Source organism: Babylonia areolata, chromosome 7, assembly GCF_041734735.1.
Source record: "Babylonia areolata isolate BAREFJ2019XMU chromosome 7, ASM4173473v1, whole genome shotgun sequence".
In the NCBI taxonomy this organism is placed as follows: Eukaryota; Metazoa; Mollusca; class Gastropoda; order Neogastropoda; family Buccinidae; genus Babylonia; species Babylonia areolata.
In genome coordinates, this window is record NC_134882.1 from 3933815 (window position 1) to 3954413 (window position 20599).

The window sequence follows — 20599 nt, forward strand, 5'->3', positions numbered from 1 at the left end:
CTTTGAAAATGAAAGACAACCAAGATCGAACCCGAAGTCAGAACCGAAATATTCCGTTCAGAGGTAGGAATAAGAAACTTAAAAAAGTCGTGGTAGAGGCGACGATGTGAACGGTCAAGTATGATGACCAGCAACCTCAGTGGCTTCAGTTGACAGAGACCTTAGTTACCATTGCGTAACAGCAAGCTTGACCTCCCGACGTCAACAATCACTCAGCACGAGGGGTCGAACCCCAAGAATACGTTCGAAAGAGAAAATAGATGCAAATACAGTTTGTGTTTTGCATATCTTCGCTTCTTTCCATAAATAAAATGTGCACAGACCGCAGTCCTGTAAAACTCTGCTGAATCAACAAACCTATTGAACATTATTAAAAAAAAAAATCTTCAACAGCTGAGCACGTGTGCTTTCATTTGCTGACAAAAATAGAATGTTTATCACGTGGGCATACAATGCTGTAATCTGATTGGTTAAAAGTGAACCCCGCTACATTCGAGAGCTGTTCTGAACACCAGAGTGAGAAACACAGCAACGAAGCCAACGCTTCTGTAGTCTAAATTTAAGAGAAAGTAAACCAGCTCAGACTTCTTTACATTTACAGAGGGGATTTGCAACCGGTAAACTTGGCAATGGCCACTGTACCTAGTCGTGAGTTTGGGAGGGGAAAGGCTGCCCAGAAAGAAAACCAGTCGCGACATTTGAAAGGACTGTCGGTTGCTAATAATAAGGGCAGGGAGACAAGAGCTCAAAAGCGAACTGTTCTGGGAAGCATCACCAATGTCCGTGTTCAACCTTCAAGAGCAGCTAAAGTAAGTAGAATTCATTTCTGTTTATGCAATGCTAACTTCTTACGTGTGTTTTTTTTTTTTTTTTTTTTTTTTTTGCTTCAAATAATTGTCGCACGACAGACGCTACCGTTAAAAAAAAAAAAAAAATCACTGACGCAGTCTGAACCCTGCCGTTCAGTGTGTGTGTGTGTGTGATCGTTTTAGTTTAAAAATGATGGTATCGACGCATAACGCGAGCATAGTTATTTTGACCTAATCTGTTCTTGTACACCATTTTAGGTTACTTCCGAAGTACTGCCAGTTGTGATATCATTAACAGGGAGGTAACTCCGTCGACTGTCGGGTCGCGGCCAGGTCAAAATTGAAACAAAGGCCGTAATGGTGCAAGAAAGGAACACAATCACAATATTAAAGCGGTGTTCGAAGAACGTTGTATGTTTTAGCCGCCGTTTACTTTGAAACGCATTAGTATGTTATTAGTATGTTATTTTCCCCATTAGTATCGACATTATCTTATTACATATAGTATATTTTTCAATCGGTATCAATTATACTAATTTATATGAAAAGAATGGAGGGGTGTGGTTTTTACCCAGAGATAGGGCAGAGGTGCAAATGGTTGTCAGCAAAATGAACATGAACATGGGTCATCCCATCGAATTTTATAACCTCTGTTTTATTGGTCATTCTTGAAATTCATAAAATTTCACTGGCCAGTGTGTTTTGGGCAAGTGTTGGGGCAATGTCCACATTTCATCCCCTCCACTGTAACTGGAGGAATGAGCATCCATGCCGTGTTGTGAACACTACTCACTCCATCTCAGGGGAAACTGGTACTGCTTGTGTTGGTATGACTGAATCTTTTGAACAAATGATTATCCTGTAAATTGTGGAAAGGCAAATTTTCATGTCAATATGAATTAAGAGGAAGACAATGCTTACAAGTAAAGTTACAGGTGGGAAATAATTGTTGATCAGAATATGGAAACTTTATTTTGGAAAGGGGTGTTTTTAGAGGTGCTGGCTCAGTTGCATTAAGGCTTTTGTGGGAATGAGTAGTTTTCATGTGGTGTGGACATTCAGTGTCAGTCACACAGGAGTGGAGGGGAAGAAATGTGGATATTGCTGCGTTTGCCATATATATATATTTTTTTTTATACTAATGCACCAGACACTGTACAATTAATATCAGCCTGTCAGTGGGTATGAATTTGAGAACTGTCTTGTACCCAGAAATTGCTTTGGATTTTTCTTTTGTTTGAATTACTTGCCAAATTGTTGGGTTCATTTGACAAGTCCCTGAATTTGTTGTAGTAGCAATGCTGTCAGTTTCATGAATGAAAAGCAGACTGTGTGCGGCTCAGATTTATTACTGGGTAGTGGTATAAGAGTTGACTAGCCCTTCAAACCCCACTCCTTGTCCTTGATCTAGCAGATGATGCATTTTAGTACAAAAAAGGAATAATGATTTGTATCAGAAAATATTACACTTGAGTTTTCTGGCTAGGCCAAGAAATTAATCTTGTGAGTGCTTGTGTAACGGGGGTGTTTGTGCTGAGCCAGGAAGGCAAGATGAGTTTGTATGCATGTAAAAGGGAATGTGGTCAACAAGCAGATGCAGGGGCAAGAAACAAGGGGCTGAAGTGGTTTATTACTTTCAGGGAACAATGTGACTCAAGGAAAACCTGATTCGAAGTTGAACAAGTTAAACCGGAAGCAAAGTCATCCTGAAGCAAAGTAACCCTTTTGCCAGTTACAACTAACAAATCACCTGTTACATACTTCATAATGTAGCTCCATTTACAAGTACACTAATGCATGTTAGATTCGCAGATTAACTCAAAACCATTGTCAAGTGTGCAAATAATAGTTCACTATAAATAAATATTAATAAAACAATTAAAACCATTCTATCAGCTTGGTAAGTCTTTACCACAAATTAAGTTTACTTAAAAAAACAAATGTAGTTGTGATCAAGTTGAACTGATTAGTTTAACTTCAGTTTTAAACCCATTTTAGTGATAATGAATAAATAATTCAAAACTACAATGTCAAATACAACTGAATGACACCACAATTCAGAAGCAAACTTTCTCATCCAAGATAATTGGTTTACAAAAGAACATGGCTTCTCAGTGTGACAAAGGCCATTATAAAATGATGGGTCTGCCAAAGTGCCAGAACTGGCCACATCAGAATGGAGATGTGATCACCAAAAAATCAGTGAAACAGAACTCACAAAGTTTATATTATAAAGATATAAAATCATGACAAAAAAAAGGATAAAAATACTTCAAACTATATCATAAGTAAGATTCACTCCTCTTTACTTAACTATATATACTGATCAAAACATGTAACTGACACTTGAATTCTTTGGTCAATATTAGCTAATTTAGAAAAGAACACGGCAAAGAGACTAAATAAAGATATTAGCTAATTTAGAAAAGAACAAGGCAAAGAAACTGAATAAAGATTTTTTTCTTTGTGCTTTTAAACTTGATTCAGATTTAGGACACTCGGTCTGCATTACAAAGAGATAAGAAAAAGAATAAAATAAAAGTACATGAGTTTGGATGCAGTAGTAACTTTCTGTTATTGTCATTGTGTGAAGATCGATGGGCGACAGGATGAGAATGCGGGGATCCAACAGAAAGTGTTTAGTGCAAAGCCAAAGAATCAACCCTTCAGCATCTATGTGGATGATGAAGCACCTGCCTTTCCTCGACTGCCTGCTAGTTCCAAGGCTGTGGGCTACCAATATGAAGATACCGAGAACCATGCACCCAGTCTGGAGGAAGCTGTTGCCTGCCTTCCTGTCATACCTCCACCTGTTCCTGTTGGGAGTGAAGGTGAGTGATAGCCTTGTTTATAAAGTTTGCAGAGGAACCAAACAGTATAGAGCCACATTTTTTGAGAATTGCAAATATGTAAATAATGTGAACCTTCCACATCCCAAAATACAAAAGAACAGCACAGTGGTCGAGCTGTTCAAATGTGGAACTCTTTGCCTCACCACGTCTGTCACATCTCCTCACTGCCTTCCTTTAAATCTAACCTCAACACTTTCCTCTTCCAGCAGCATTGCTTCTAGACCCTCTCTCATACATGAAAGTAGTTGATTGTGTAGGTATATTTGTAACGCTGTATTGTGCGTGCGTGTCGAATGTATATATATATATATGGATGCATGTATGTATTGTACGAACGAATTTGTATGTGCGTATGTTCATTGTGCATGATTGTGAGTTGACTGTTTTGTATGTGTGTCTGTATGGATTGTAAAGTGCTTTGTGCAATGAGGAAAGCGCTGATGGATGTCCAGTTATACATATATATGGAACACACACACACACACACACACACACACACACACACACGTGCGCACTCTTTCACAAGAAAGTCCAGACCTTCATGAAAGGTTTTTCATAAAATTAAGAATCCAGATTTTAAGAAGGCTGCTCGGTGCTCATGATCTACCGTGGGTTGTCCTAGAAAACACACACTGAAACAACTGTTTTCAATACATAAAAAATTCTTAGAAAGCACCTCTGGTAACGAGGGGGTGCTCATTACAATTTATATTGGCTGCATGCACAGCTGTTTGTTGACAGCTTTGGATTTTCATCATAAATTCTGAGAAAGCACCTCTGGTTATAGGCGGTGCTCATTACATTGGCTGCATACACTACTGTTAAGTGAAAATTTCAGCATTTTAGCATGTCCCCCAAAAGAAACTTGAGTTTCCAACTGGTTTTTAACTTTTTGTAAACCCTGTTTTCATACATATACATACAAAATCTACTTTTCTGATCCTGTTTTGGCTGCCAGAAATAGTTGGTTCACATACATTCATGTATTCCATTTAGGTCTCTGGAATTCACTGCCTGCCAGTCCGACTCTGAGAAATATGTAAATTTTAACTCATTCAGCAGAATTTTGTGCAATATTCTTTTAGTATATGGTACTAACCCTGCCATTGTATATAATATAGTTGTGGGAGGTGTGTGTGTGCCAGATTTATCCTGAAAGAACTACGTTCTCTGAATCTTTGTTACATAAGTTATGCGCCATTCTTTCTCTGTCTCTTGCATTTGGAATGAACTTCCTCTTTCGCTTTGTCAGGTCTGCGCACTCAGCTCTTTCAATTCTTAAAACCCACCTTCCCAAGATGGCCTCCCTCCCCTTTCAATTTATGTGGTCCAGCAAATGAAGGAAAACTATACAGTATCTTAAGTTATCAGGGTTTTTTTTCCTCTTCTCTGTTTATCAGTGATGTTTGTGCAGATGCTTCCTGTTATCTTGATATGTCCGGAATTGAAGATGTGGATGTCGAAAGTGAGGAGGAAAATGTCAGCATGACAGTACAGGAACAGCCTATGACCAAAGCTCAACGTGAGGCCTACTTGGAGGAGGTTCCTGAATATTCAGCAGACATCTATGAATACTTGCTGTCTGTAGAGGTGAGCAGACTTTTGTTAATGATCATAGGTTGGTTAGCTCTTTGTACCAAAGTGGCAGTAAGATGATTTTTGGCAGCTGAGTTTGTTCCTATTACAGTGAAAACTGAGAGGCTTTGGGGCTAAGGACTAAAAGATGATTGTGTATGTTTTTGTTTTCTGAAAGCAGGGTTAAAGTGTTCATTGGATGTCTGCCTCAGAGGTTCTAACTTTTGATAATCTGAGAAAATTCAAGTATGCTATTTTTAATAATTAAAAAAGGAAAAAAATCAGCTGTCACTTAAAAGTTTGTGCCCATTTTATCAGCTATCATTTTAGCTTGACTCATCACAACTGGGATCATAGTTATTAAAAGTTTTTGCTATTTTTTAAATTCTTGTTTCCAAAGTTTTTGTTTGCTACATTCATCGGCAAGATTATATGTTGAGTTAATTGTAGAGGTATTTCAGAAAATTCAGGGGAGTGAAGTAGATCTATGTGCTGGTAACAAGATCTGAAGATGGTCTTTTGTCATCAGAAACAACTGACTGAAAATCATTTGAAATAATCAGGGTCTTAGCACATTTTAGAAAGTTTGGGTTGGTAACTGTAGCCAAGAGGCCGCTAACGTTGCTTATGGGAGTATTTGGTCTCAAAGCTTGATAAGGTTTTCAGTTAGTAAGGAACAGTATTTCTTTAGTCTAAAGTTAATTCCCTTGTTCTATTATGCATGTGCTAAACCTTTTGGCAGACATGATATGATTGCTGTAATTTTATCTTTTCATAATTATTTCCATTACAAATGTCACATGAAAGATTTCAAATTAACACTCAGGTCTTTGTCCCTACAGTAATTTCAATGGGTAAATTAGTGATAAATACAAGCCACTGAAGGTTTTACCTCATTTGCGTTAATAGGATTTGTTAATGGCACAATACATGAGAAGAAAAAAGATTGCTTAAAATGTAGCAGTACAAAGAAAACATTAAAAAGACTAGTTAGCAAATGAGTGCTAGACAAAAATATATGTATGAAGATTTTTAAGATCAGTGCATTCAGGGGAAATTAATGGTATCAAACATCAAAAAGCATCAGATGCAGAATATTCTGAAATAGTTGTTTATATTGACATTGTATATGTATGCATATTTACTTGGCAACGAATGTGGACAAGGGGTACTAAGCGAAAAGTATGCAACACAGTGTACACATTTCAAAAGAAAGTGACCATATAAGAGGGAACAGGGAGAACAAAGGTAGGTGGGAAAGCGTTGGGGAAATGCAGGGGAGATCTGATTGTAATCAGAAATCGGGTATCCTCCTTTGACATAGAATATCTGCTGTTAAGAGTAATTTATCAGTCATAGCTGTTGGATGTCTGTAAATCTACAAAGACACCATACAGCAAAGGAGAGTGTTGGCTGATTGCAGCACAGGAACCGACCTCGTCCAGGCTTTATGAAGCGCCAGGAAGACGTCACTCTGGCCATGAGGTCCATCTTGGTGGACTGGCTGGTTGAAGTGGCAGAGGAATACAAGCTTCAGAGGGAAACCCTCTTCCTCACAGTCAGCTACATTGACCGTTTCCTGGCCCAGATGAGTGTATTGCGTTCCAAACTGCAGCTGGTGGGCGCCGCAGCCATGTTCCTTGCAGCGTGAGTGCTTTCCTATTTTCTTTCGGAAGCCCAAGAAAATTATGAATATAATTGTCATGTTGTAAAGCTGAGCATATAGGAATAGATCTGAGTTTGTGTGCCTTTCCTAGTTCCATAATTGGACCGCGCCTATAACATGATGCACCTAATTTTGGGAGGGTTTTTTTTTGTCTTTTTTTTCTCAAGTCAGGAGTACATATCTTTTCTCAGTGGGGGGGGGGGAGTGCCTTATAGACAGAATGAAATACTTTTTATTATATATGATTGATATATATTTCACTCTGCACCTGGTAATGAAAAATGAGCATTGACATTCATTGATTAGGGTGGATTATTTAGCATGTGCATTAGTGCTTTTGAATATGTAGCCTATGTATGAAACTTTCAGTGGGATTGTAGGTCTTGATGTTTTAGAACTAGAAGGTAGCGAAAAAAAAAGTGAGGCCAGACTTCAACTCATTTCCATATGCTTTGTGGTGGTTCTTTTTCTACCTGGTGTGCACTCGCGCGCACACACACACACACACACACCCCTCCCCCTGCAGATTGCAGCTGTGGACCTTCACTGGTTACTGGTGTCAGTTCATTTTTGGATTGCTGTGGAGTGATGTCTGGATGTGAATTTGAACTTAGTGCTTGGCGATCTAAACTTATGACATAACGCCTACTAGTCTTCCTTTTCCCCTTGGGAAGTTTTCTGAACAAATTCAGCACACTTTGATGACATGCCTGAAATGGTATATTCACTGGATTGAAAACCCACAGACGTGTGCAATAGCCAAGTGATTTAAAATGACGACTTTCAATTTGAGGGTCCCGGGTTTGAATCTCGGCAACGGTGCCTGCTGGGTAAAGGGTGGAGATTTTTTTCAATCTCCCATTCAACATATCTGCAGACCTGCTAGTGCCTGAACCCCCTTCGTGTGTTTACGCAAGCAGATGATCAAATACGCATGTTAAAAATCCTGTAATCCATGTCGGTGTTCGGCGCATTATGGAAACAGAACATACCCAACAAGCACACCCCCCGAAAACAGTATGGCTGCCTACATGGTGGGGAAAAACGGTCATACACGTATAAGCCTACTGGTATGCATAGGAGTGAACATGGGAGTTGCAGCCCACAAACGAAGAAGAAAACCCACTGCTTTTCATTGGCTATAACAGCAAAACTGCCAAGTTTATGGTCTGTTATTGCCAGTACTAGAGTTGTTGGATTTTATGTGCATGTGCATTTTCAAATAGTCAGTAAACACAGTGTTTTTCATTGCAGAAAATATGAAGAAATCTATCCTCCTGACGTGAACGAATTTGTGTATATCACGGATGACACGTACCAGAAGAAACAGGTAAAACTGGCTGTTTATTGCTACTTAGCTGATCATGTGAAATGAATTGGCTGAAATGAAAGGTAGTTTTACAACCAGCTTATGATTTCATTAGAGCGATGATACAGATATAGGGGTGCAAGTCGCCAGCATAACCTTGAAATCCGGCACCGAACATCAACTTTTGGTAGTTTCTGGCATGGAGAAATTTTGTTTTGGTAGTTTCTGGCATGCATAGATTTGTGTAGCCTGGTCCTCGAAATATTACTGAAGTTCAAAGTGCCGCTTTCTCATTTGGACATGGGTTTCATTTCACCGTCGCTGTTCTCGCATGACTGTACTGTTGCATGCATGACATCTCTCCTCGGGCTTTGAATGAACAGAAAAGAGGTGGAGGATAGGAAATAAAGGAATAAACTTAAGACTTACAGAAACGCAATAAAGTGAACTCAGTTTCTCTGAAGTCTGTCAGTCTGTCGAAATACAAAGAAATAAAATACGTCATTGTCAGTGTCTGGTGCAAAAATACTTTGAAATGTTCAGAAGAAAGGGAAAAAGGGAATTGCAAAAGAATGTGTTTTGTGTGTCATATTAAAGATACTGAACTTTACTCAACTTCCAAATATTGTGTCTGTTACTGAAAATATTTCTCAAGTCTGTTCTGGTGTTGGCAGGTCTGACTCGCATCACAACAAACATGACCAAAACTATCTCCCCCCCTCCTCCACACCCCCCCCCTTTTTAGCAAAATATGGATTGTGAAGTGAGTGCCAGACCCACTTCTCCCCTGATCCCAATCTAGATGCTGCATTGTGTGAGGTGCAGACAGTTACAGTACTGTGTTGACAGTGAATGTCTCGGCTGTTCTGTTCTGAAAGTTTTTACAGTAAGATACAGAAGTGCATTATAGTTTGTTTTGAGAACCAAAATTATGTGATTCATGTTTTGCTTTGAATAAAACTGTTACTGACTTTTGTTTTACTCTGGTGCATTATACTTTTTTTTCTCTCTATTATTTTGCTGTGCTCAATACTGCAGTCATGAAACCTAAAGGTCCATCTTGAGAATGTTCAGTATGGGTGCCAGATCTTATTCTTTAAAGTTATGTTTTAGTGTTTAGAAGTTTAAATCCCTCCTTTTTTGTCTTTTTGATTCTCCCAGAATTCACCTTTATTCTTCCCCCAAATAAGTCTTCAGAAAATACAGTACGGTAAGCGTTTTCAGGCTTGACGCTGTATTTGTCGAGCCCAAGTAGTATTTTCAGGCTTCGGTCTGGGCAGAAAAAAAAATCAGGCTTGAGTAGGTCTCTCTGCTTGCACCCCTACAAATATGAATGCATGATTTTTTATTTATTTATTTATTTATTTTTAAACAGTAAAATTTCATTTTTTAAAAATTTTATAAAATTCCAATAGCAGTATCCCCACTGCCAGCCAGCCTGCCCAGTTCATTAAAATGTTTATACTGATACTGTATTATCTTTTATTTTGTTTTATTTTGGGTCAGAGATTGTAGTGTACTGGTTTGCCAAAAATGTACAAAAATCATTGATGTTTGTGCAGATTCTTCGCATGGAGCACTTGATCTTGAAAGTGCTCAAGTTTGACCTTGCCATGCCAACTATTAATTGGTTTGGTGAAAGATTGTTGAGAAAAACTGGAGCAGACAGCAATCTGATCAACCTGACAATGGTATTTATACTTCCGTTTGTTCATTGTTCTTTGGTGTGTGACAGTTTTGCACACTACTAACTACAGTTGACACATAGCCAGTACTGTGTGATGTAATCAAGAATCGGCTCCCAGGGAAGGGGAAAGTACCCAGTTAACGCCCATCCCCAACTCTAGGGTATTTGTGCAGAGCGAGAGGGCACTAACAAGGAAGTTCACAATATTTGATTTGTCCACTATTTTCAGATTAGTAACTTGGTGGCCAGAAAAGCAAACTTCATGTTGCTGAAATTGAAAATACTACAAAAAAATGTTTTGTTTGGAATTGAAGCAGTGTCATTAAGAGGAGCTATTGTCTTCAATCAGTGAAATGTTTCCATAAACGGCTTGATTAGATTGTACCCCCCATGGGGATGCCAGGGGTCTTTCAGTATGAATAGCATCCCTCCTGGAAATTCTGTGCTAGAAATTTACTCGTTTCTCTCGCTCTTTATTTCTGCTTTTTTTCTTCCTTCACTGTTGTCTCCTTTTTCTGCCTTCGCAGTCCATTCCCCTTTCTTTTTTCAAGCAAGCCTTGACACTTTTCTCTTTTCTGCAGTCTGTGATGTACTGTGCTGTTTTGCTCTGGCAGTTAGGTAGTGAGATGTAAACACTGGGATGGACACTAGTTGCCCATTCTGCATTGTTGCTTATATGGCCCTTTTTTTTAATGTATTTTTTGTTTGGCTTTGAAGAATTGTTTTTTTTCTCCTTTTTTAGTTTTTGGTAATCTGGGGATGATAAACAGCGGAATGGCTGGCATCCTCTGCATGGCCTAGTCTTAATTTGCCATGAGGAGCTAAATGGTTGGGATAATGTGTCATGAACTGTTTTGTGGGTTTGTCTTAGTGTTTTTGTGTGTGTAGATATGACAGTTTTGTCATATGTTGGTGTAGTTGAGCATTTGTATAGTTTGACAGTCCTGATATGGCCCTGTGTGGTCTGTTGGACTATAAGCAACTAGAATAAGATTAGATTGTAGGAAGTGTAGAACCATTATGGAAAACATGATTGGCTTTATTATTATTATTTTTTTTTTACAGAATAGCTAGAATATATACAGAAGCAAAATGACTTTCTTTTGCTAGTCTGTGGAAGGAGTGGCTTGACTGATTTTATGAAACCTGAATGGTTGTCAGATGTAGCTCTCAACCACTGAAAAATATGTTAACAGTATCAGAGTATGTCATATTTTCTTGGAATGTTTCCTTGACAGTTGAAACTGATGCCACCCAATAAGATACTGCTCGTGAGAAGAATGTGCACAGAATGATTGTACTGCCACCCCAAAGCCTGTTGAGTCAACAGAAAACAAGCCTGTGGAGCACAGTAGCACTACAGAACTAAATATTGGATGCTGTGTGCATGTGTGTGATGTAGCATTGAAAGTATAACAGTTGTGTACACGTTTTCTGAGGTGATAAGGTGCATGATGTGTGTTCAGTACCTGTGTGAGCTGGTGCTGGTGGAATACGAGAAATTCCTGGTCTTCCCATCCAGTCTGGTGGCTGCCAGTGCCCTCTGTCTTGCCAACTATACCATGGGACAGCAGGAGTTTTGGGTGAGTGCTGTTTTTATTGGTGTATACACAGGGATAGTGAGTGCACTTTACTAGCCAACACTGATATTTTAGACATTGAAAAATACAATTTTTCAAATAAAAAAAAAATCTGATAGGAAAATTATGCTGTGATACGACTTGGAGCCTGCAAAGAATGGTTGTAATTTTTTCAGTTTGTCATATAGGAATAGCTCATAAAAAAGTGTGCACGCTCTCTCTCTCTCTCACACACACACACACACACACACACTCTCTCTCTATAAACAAACTGTGTAGTGAAGTGGAAGCAGAACTGTTTTTTTTTTTTTTTTTTTCTGTTGTCACCTCGTTCCTGTCTTCTGCTGCCTTCACCTGTACATCTTCCAGATATCCTTGTTTCTCATTGAACTTGATAACTGGGCACTCAGGATGTATTTTTTGTTTGACTATGCATTACCTCGCAGTTTTGCTGTGTAAACTATCTGCAGTTTTTTGTATAGTGGCTTTTTTACCCAGTGTTGAGAAATGTGGCAGAATGGCTGATGTCAGTTGTAATTTTGGTTTACTCATTGTAATATCGTCATTTCCTTACATCCTTTTGTTTTCAGTTTGAACATTTTGTTCCCGAGTTTGCTTGGGTGATTTCTTGTTTTACATGTCTTCAGCCCTCGAGTGGCCTTGTGTGGTTGGCTTGCCTTTAAAGGCCTGCAAAGTGCTCGCGAAAAATCCCAGGGATATTAATTAAAATGCAGGCTCGCGATTGGACAGTTTTTTGTTGCCTGACCACTCATGCTCTCGCTTCACTGACATGCTGTCAGGAGTCCGGGGAATCTGTTTCTGGCTGCATGACATGGGAAAAGTCTGGTCTGTTGTTGCTCATACTGAGGAGCAGTGTCCTAGTACCACTGTTTACTCTCACCCACACACATTACGCCTTATACCAGTTCTCCCATGCCCCCTTCCACCCAGCCCTCTCACTCTCTCTGCTGGTTTGAGAAGAAAAAAAAAAGGATGTTATTCTGCAATACTTGTAGATAAAACTTTCAGGTGAATATACGTTTTCAATTTTTTTTTTTTTTTCATCTGTCTGATTATGAATTAGTGGATTACTTCAAATGAAAAGCTAAATACAAGATATTTCTGTTAGTGTGTTTTTTTTTTTTGATTTTTTTTTTAACAGTCCTTTTATTTACTCTTTTTTTTTTTTGACTGATAGATCTAGAGCAGATTTCTCCATTTCAAATGATGAATGCCACATTTTTTTAATCTTAATAACTTAAATATATGGTCTTGTCTGTCCCTGGCTATCACTCACACACACACACACACACACACACACACACACACACACACACACACACACACACACACACACACACACACACACACACACACACACACACTTACTCTCGCTCATGTTCACTCACTCCCTCTTATTCTTTCTTGCACAAACTGAAATTCCAGACATCAGCGGCCACAGATGTGCCGTGACCTGGCTGGCAGGGTTTTCATTGTCAGTGTGTTCAGACTGATGACGGCTGCTAAACTTAGAATCAATATGAAGCGTACATGGACTGGATTGGTTTGCCTTCATCCCTTTGACAGCACAGATTTCAAATTAGGAAGTAGGCCAACGCAGAATTATTTTCTGAAACTTGCTAAGCTGAGAAAATTTGCAGTGGATTTTTCATTCAGAAGTTAGGGCAACATAAAAAGTCTACTTATTCAAACTTATAGCTGTGTTTGTGGCTTGGTGGTATGTTTATTTCTGTAATGAAAAATCGATGTGGAGCTGTCATTTTCCTGACACAACCTGAAAAGGAAAAGCTGAAGACACACCTTTTTATATAGGGTTTTTTGTGGGTCTTTAAGTTTAAGCAAAAATTGAATGGTTCACATACTACAATTTGAAAATGTAACTTTGTCATGTTTGTGGTTTTTATATATACATGGTGCATGTGTTGGTGTGTTACAGTCATCAGAGTGTGAAAGAGTTTCATGCTACTCACTGAGCCAGTTGTTGCCCTGCGTTCAGTTGATGTATGACCTGCACTGTCACGTGGAGCACCATCCTCAGCAAGCCGTGCGTGAGAAGTATCGACTTTCCAAGTAAGTTGTTTACCACTTCCTCACCACTCTAGTAGGGCAAGGTCGTTGTGGAGGCAGCTTGGCATGGGTTTTCTTCAAAGCTTACGATGATCCTTTTGATCTCACATGGTCACACAGAGTTTGGCAATGTTGTGATGACCTATAGACCATGGAAATTACCCTTAGACGTGTCAGTCTGGTCTAGGATAATACTGACAATGCACACGTTCACACATGCCCACTCACACAAAGGTTTTCAAATATGCCGGTGAGGTGTGAAAAGTAAGGTTTAACCCTTTTCACCGCCAGAGAGTTTAGATTGCAACACTCCGTGGCACCAGCTGATTTTCAAGAAAGAGCAAGAAATTACACCTACCAATTTCAAATTACTATAACTTTTTTGTTTTTGAACCAAATGACTTTTTTTTTAAAGTAAGGAATGATGGAGTTTTTGTGTTCTGGAGCAATGAATGATGGTACAAGCGAAAGATTTTGGTTTTGGTGTTAATCATATTTTGTTGCTTTTTTTTTTTTTCAATACAAATTTTGCACTTCGACAGACAGGTACAACACAAACATCACTGCAATGCAGTTGAAAACAAAGCAAACTCACCCATTGAAGTCTTCAGTACAACTATATTTCCCATGTAATGGCGTAATCCAGAATATAATCCATGGGAAACACACAAAATCAACTTGCGTTTTTGTAGAAAAATGATGTCACTTCACTTGAAGGTTTCACAGTGTCCTCACTTGAAATACCTTGCTGTGGTGGAACTATATATACACTTTACAACTGTCTGATGAAACTGAAATACTACTAAAATCAGAAAACAAATGGAGGTAAAATATATATACAAATACCGAAGTTCAGTCTATAAGCCGCAACTTTTTACCCCAGCTTCAGCCTCTGCGGCTTATACAATGATGCGGCTTATTTGCATATTTTAACGATCCCGGGAGTGTCACGTTCTCGTCTATTCTTAGCTGCCCTTCAGCTCACCAAAATCATGATTTCCGTCCATGAATTTTTGGATGAGCTTCAGGATAGTGTAACTGTTCCGTACACATTAAAGCCTTCAGATCAGCATTCAGTTCTACTCTGCTGAAGCGGACACCCTCATCATGCCGAAAACGTGATGTTATGCCTATGATGCAGCCTTCAAATTGAAGGTGATCAACCTAGCACAGTGCAAGTGACGAACCAGCAGCGACCTCCACCTTCATGTTCATGAAGTGAAAGCGAGGCTGAAGTCAGTGACAAGATGGCGGAGGAAGCTGTGCTGGTTCTCTTAAACTAGGACACTGAAGACGAAGATTTTAGTGGATTCAGTGAGCGGGATGACGTTGAATAAATGTAACTACCCCTAAATTATGGATCTTATTTTCGTTTTTTTATTTTTTTGTGGCACTAGCAGTATTTTCGCTTGCTTTTCTTTGTGTTGTTCCTGCTTGTTTATTTCATAACCTACAGTGTCGACAGCTTTTCTGTAGTATCAGTATGTGTTCCGGTACTGGAAATAGTGCGGCTTATGAATGTATAAAGTTAAATTTTTTCCAAAATTTAGTGGGTGCGACTTATATACCAGTGCACTCAATAGACCGAACTTTACGTTAAATACACAGGTCTGAACTGTTTACTGTTTGAGACCGTGAATTTTGGTTGCAGCTGCTTTCCTGTAGTCCTCCACAGTATGATTCAGTTCAAAGCACAGAGTGGGACACATTGGCTTCTTGCACATTATGGTTCCAAATGGCAGGCTGAGCAGCCAGTATGTCTGCTAGTAGTCCTCGATTTCAGGCTCAAAACACAGCCCCATCGCAATCTGAAGTGCTGTGTATGCCTTCATTTCAGGGACAGTGACGTCTTTGGCAGCATTCAGCCTTGAATGTTGACTGAGTTCAGTGATGCCTGACAGCAGCTCCTCTGCATACAGATTGGTCAGCCATGAGTTGGAATGCTGATTCTGGGAAGAAAAGCATAAAAGTCCACTCGACGGATGTTGTCAGTGTTAAGTACACCTGAAACACATGAGCAAAAAATAAAGTAAAATACAATCAGTAATAATCATATAACAGCTTATTTATTATTAGCTAATGATAAATACTGCAAATAAAATACACTCATAAACAAGTGCATAAATAGCAAAAACATAGAATTTTACACTGGCATTGCTTTACACAGTGCATCTCCATAATTTTCACAAGAAAAAAACTGACATGAAATATTTGTGTGGTAAATAAACATACTGCTCTTCCTCTTCAATGTCCTACACTTGTCTGACACAATGCACAAATAATTTTATGTGCTACAAGTGAATGAACAGTGCACCTCTGATTTGTTCGTATAAAAAATAAGTGCAACCTAATCTTAGTCACACGCTCTCAGTGACATACATGTGCAAGTGTGTGCGCGCGCACACACTCGCACACACACACACACAGACACACACACAGCTCTTACCTGTTTCTTTTGTAAAATTTGGAAGCCATTCTGCAGGACAGTAGGGATCATCTATGTGGTACAACACCCACTGAAACAAATCGTTGCTTGGTAGAACGCCCCCTCCCTCCTGGTTGTTGGCGTGTGGTCGAGCTTGACCCATGTACGGCCACGCTGTGTTGTTGATCTCCGACGTGAAACACGCTGTGACTTGAGCAACACACTCTTCCCCTTCACTATCAATCACTCACAGCTGCCGATGTGGTGGCCTTAGCAGGAACACGTGCTCCACTTGTCTGGCCATGCCCCGTATGCTTGCGACTTGGTACTTGGCTCGGTGCCCAGTCACCACCACTATCACTCTCCCCCTCAGACAATGAAACTTCATCATACGGGAATTCTTTGCCCGAATCTTCATTTTGCTGGCCTAGCTGCAGTCTCAGTTGCTCTATAACTTGCTCAGTTGTGAAGTAGCATTGTCTGCTTGTCGATACAGCCATTTTGGAAAATGAAAAGATCGAAGTTGTGGATAAAACTAGAATAATTCACTCAAACTTGCAGAATTACTGAAAAGATGGCGTCGATCGATAGGATTCCCCTGGTCACTCACACTCACTCACTCATTCCCTCGACCGCTGTGGTCGTTGGGGAGACATGAGGAAGATGTCATAGCTCGCCACGCCGTTCTGTTGGCAGCTGTTGTGAGGAGATCTGGCATCGTCATTTTGGTCCATTCCTTGACGTTGTCAGACCAGCTTTTTTTCTGCCGCCCCCGTCTGCGCCCTCCCTCTACAGTCCCTTGCAGGATGGTTTTGGAGAGGGTGTTATGTCGTATGACGTGACCAAACCATGCCATCTTCCGTCGTTTGACAGTCGCCAGCAGTGGTTCTTGGGGCCCAACAAGGTTGCTGACCAGGTTCCGCACATAGTCATTGGTCTTGTGCTCCTTGTAGGAGATGTGTAGTAGTCTCCTCAAGCACTTGGTTTCGAATGCTTGGATTCTTCTTTCTGTTTCTGCCATCAGTGTCCATGTCTCACATCCATATAAGAGGATGGAGACCACCAGTGACTTGTAGAGCAGGAATTTTGTGTGGAATCTGATGTTACTCTTCCATATCCTGTTCAGTCTGGCCATCGCTGCCGTTGCAGAATTAATCCTATTTCGGATATCTGCTGTGCATGTGCCGTCTTTGGACAGGGTTGCTCCCAGGTACTTGAAGCTGGTCACTTCTTCCAAGGGCTCACCATTCATGGTTATGTTGGCACTGATGTTAGTTGTGCTGTTGACCATGACCTTGACTTCTCTGTGCTGACCTCCATGCCATAAGCACTTGCTCTTGTAGTGAGTCTGTTAGATCCTGGAGCTCGGTGTTAGTGCCCCCCATGAGGTCGATGTCGTCTGCGAATCGCAGATTGCAGACTGGCCTACCGCCAATGGTGATGGAGGTGTGGTGGTCTTCAAGGGCCTCCTGCATGATTCTCTCCAGAAAGATGTTGAAAAGTATTGGGGATAATAGGCATCCTTGCCTGACTCCGACTGTGGTCCGAAAGAACTGTCCTTGTTGATTGTTGAGGAGCACTGTGCTGCTGGAATGTTCGTAGAGGGCCTGGATGACTTGAATGAGCCCTTCATCAATGTTGAAGCCTCTCAGTACTTGCCAGAGGCCGCTGTGCCACACCCGATCGAATGCTTTCTTGAAGTCGATGAAGTTGTGAAAGATGTCCTTTTGGTGTTGTAGATGTTTTTCAATGAGGACTCGACAGTTGAATATTTGTTCGACAGTGCTCCGTCCTTTTCTAAAGCCTGCTTGTTCTTCTGATAGCAGCTCCTCAGCCTTGGATTTCAATCGGTTGAGGATGATGCGGAGCATGACTTTGCTTGGGTGGCTAATTAGAAGGAAATTGCAGGCAGTGTCATCAGCTGTACACCCGTCTCAAGCAGACTTATTACCATCCGCATTTCTGCCAAACCCCACAACCTGACAATCATCCAGGTCTATGCTCCAACGACAGACCATGACGATGAGGAAACGAGGAGTTTTACGAACAGATTGACTCCATCATAGCAACAGTCCCAAAGAAAGACATGCTGATAGTCCAGGGAGACTGGAATGCCAAGGTTGGCCCAGATGCATGCCAGAATTGGGCAGGAACAACTGGTAAATTCGGCATTGGGGAAACCGACAGAGGCCTCAGATTGCTGGAGTTTGCCAAAAGCCATCGCCTTACCCTAACCAATACTCTCCACCCGCATAAGCTGTCCCCTGGTCACATGCACAAAATATGGCCTTTCAAACCTCTCCAAAATTAGAGTGGTTGGTTTGTGAATGATCTACCCTGTTATGGTCGCCTTTTGGTGACATCGGCGGCCTCCCTAGCGGGTGCCAAAAGACAACATCAGCGGCCAAAGTGTTAAAAAGAAGACAATGGTGAGTAGATGCTGAGTGTTTTAGAAATGGCAGCTTGAGTGTGTGTTGATGATGTGGTTAAAAAAAAAAAGAAAAAAAAGTGGGGGGGTTGGGGCGATGGTAGCACATGTTGGGTTTGGTGTTTCAGGTATGGTGGTGTGGATGAATTCAATTTTGTTTAGAAAAAAAAAAAATGTTGGGACAATGGTGAGCAGATACTGGATGGGATGTTTCAGGTATGACAGTGTGGCGGAGCTCTCGCCCCAGCCTTTGCTGTGCCTGTTGTAGTGACATGGCAAAGAAGTCACACCGAGCGTGGTGTCTCTCATTCCTGTCACCTGGGCTTCTAATTCAACTGTGCCACCATCTCTGCTTAACACTGGAACTGCACACTGAGAACCTGTCTGGCAGTGCCGATCGTGCACCAGCTGCAGGCTTGTCAACTGATAACAGTGCTGTTGAGATCCTAATCACCAATGTCCTCCCCTCCCCTTTCACCATCACCTCCACCACCACCGCCTGTCACCGCTTTTGCTTTTGACCCTTGGTGTCTGCCTTGACGGTGCCTGTCTGCCTCTCCAGAACTGTGAAGTGGGTCCAGTGTCTTGTCACAGTGGGGAGAAGTGTTGTGTTGACAGGCTGTGAGATGTGCACAGGTGTGTGTGCCTGCTCCTCCGTGCAGTTGTGGATTGGGCAGCCAGCAGGGAGTGTGGCAGGCTGTGGTGCTGACAGGGTGATGGATGGAGGCAGTCTATCCTCTCCCCGCATTTCTATTCCTGCATGTGTTCAGTTGGCGTTGAGAGGCTTTCCAGTTTGTGCAATAGTTTATGGTTGAATTGTTTGTATTGGGTGTCTGTAAGTATATGTATGTGTGCATGCACGTTCATGTGTGTGTATGTGTGCGCGTGTGCGAGCATGCATGCTTTCTGAAGAATGGCTGTTGGCAAAGGGTGCGTATGTTCAGTAGAGATGAGGATTTTGACACTATGCGTAAATTATACTTTTTAAAAAAATTCTTCAGCCTTGGGATGCATTTTAGTGCCTTTTAAAGTTTAGTTCTGTTATTCAGTAACTTATTTTATTTCTCTTGCAGATGACATTTTAATACTTATTTTTAGAAGGGATCATAGGTCAAAATAAAGATTGAATTTAAAGAAAAAAAAACCTACCTTAACAATTTTTATACAAATATCCTTTGATAATCACCAGAAAAAGGCTTGTTTAACTTTTCTACCTAACTTTAAAAGAATAGAAGACTAGCTTGGTTATGTTTTTTGTATTTAACTTTAAAAGGATGGAAATTAGCATGGATTTTGGGAGTGTTCGAATATTTTGCCTGGCTGTGAATGGAAGCAATGAAGGGACATGAATAAAGAGGCTGAGAAATATTTAAATGTTAGTCCTATGTAATGTGAAGGATGTGCACCTGGCCTGGCCCATTCCCTCACTAGTTCTGTAATGTCACTGGAGGGGTGCTGTTATGTTCTGTGTCACTGGAGGGGTGCTGCTCTGCTCTGCTCTGCTCTGCTCTGTAATGTCACAGAAGGGGTGCTGTTCTGTAATGTCACAGGATGTGTTCTGTTCTGTTCTGTAATGTGACTGGAGGGGTTCTGTTCTGTAATGTGACTGGAGGGGTTCAGTTCTGTTCTGTAATGTCACTGGATGGGTTCTGTTCTGTTCTGTAATGTCACAGGACAGTTACTGTTCTGTTCTGTAATGTCACAGGACAGGTTCTGTTCTGTTCTGTAATGTCACAGGACAGTTACTGTTCTGTTCTGTAATGTCACAGGACAGGTTCTGTTCTGTTCTGTAATGTCACAGGACAGGTTCTGTTCTGTTCTGTAATGTCACAGGAGGGGGGTGTTCGGTTCTGTTCTGTACTGTCACAGGAAGGGTTCTGTTTTATGTCACAGGAGGGGTGCTGTTCTGTTGTGTAATGTCACAGGAGGGGTACTGTTCTGTTTAATGTCACAGGAGGGGTGCTGTTCTGTTTAATGTCACAGGAGGGGGGGGGTTTCTGTTGTCACAGGGTGGGTGCTGTTCTGTTTGTCACAAGAGGGTTACTGTTCTGTTTGTCACAGGTGGGGGGTGTTTTGTTTGTCACAGGAGGGTTGCTGTTCTGTTTGTCATAGGAGGGTTGCTGTTCTTTTTGTCACAGGAGGGGTGCTGTTCTGTTTAATGTCACAGGAGGGGTGCTGTT

At 40.9% G+C, this 20599-nt stretch overlaps 1 protein-coding gene across 1 annotated transcript; it reads left to right on the forward strand.

The window, feature by feature from the left end:
- Positions 1–532: 532 nt before the first annotated feature.
- LOC143284130 (G2/mitotic-specific cyclin-A-like) lies at positions 533–20365 on the forward strand. The gene is made up of 9 exons (XM_076590785.1): positions 533–809; positions 3403–3640; positions 5076–5251; positions 6660–6883; positions 8157–8232; positions 9774–9902; positions 11365–11481; positions 13436–13569; positions 18636–20365. The coding sequence occupies exons 1-9, from the start codon at positions 630–632 to the stop codon at positions 18685–18687; spliced, it is 1326 nt and encodes a 441-aa protein (XP_076446900.1). The 5' UTR covers positions 533–629; the 3' UTR covers positions 18688–20365.
- The last annotated feature ends 234 nt before the right edge of the window (positions 20366–20599 follow it).

Coding starts and splice junctions, on each gene's coding strand:
- LOC143284130 (XM_076590785.1), top strand. CDS start 630: ATGGCCACTGTACCTAGTCGTGAGTTTGGGAGGGGAAAGGCTGCCCAG. Junction 810..3,402: donor AACCTTCAAGAGCAGCTAAA/GTAAGTAGAATT, acceptor CATTGTGTGAAG/ATCGATGGGCGACAGGATGA. Junction 11,482..13,435: donor TGGGACAGCAGGAGTTTTGG/GTGAGTGCTGTT, acceptor GGTGTGTTACAG/TCATCAGAGTGTGAAAGAGT.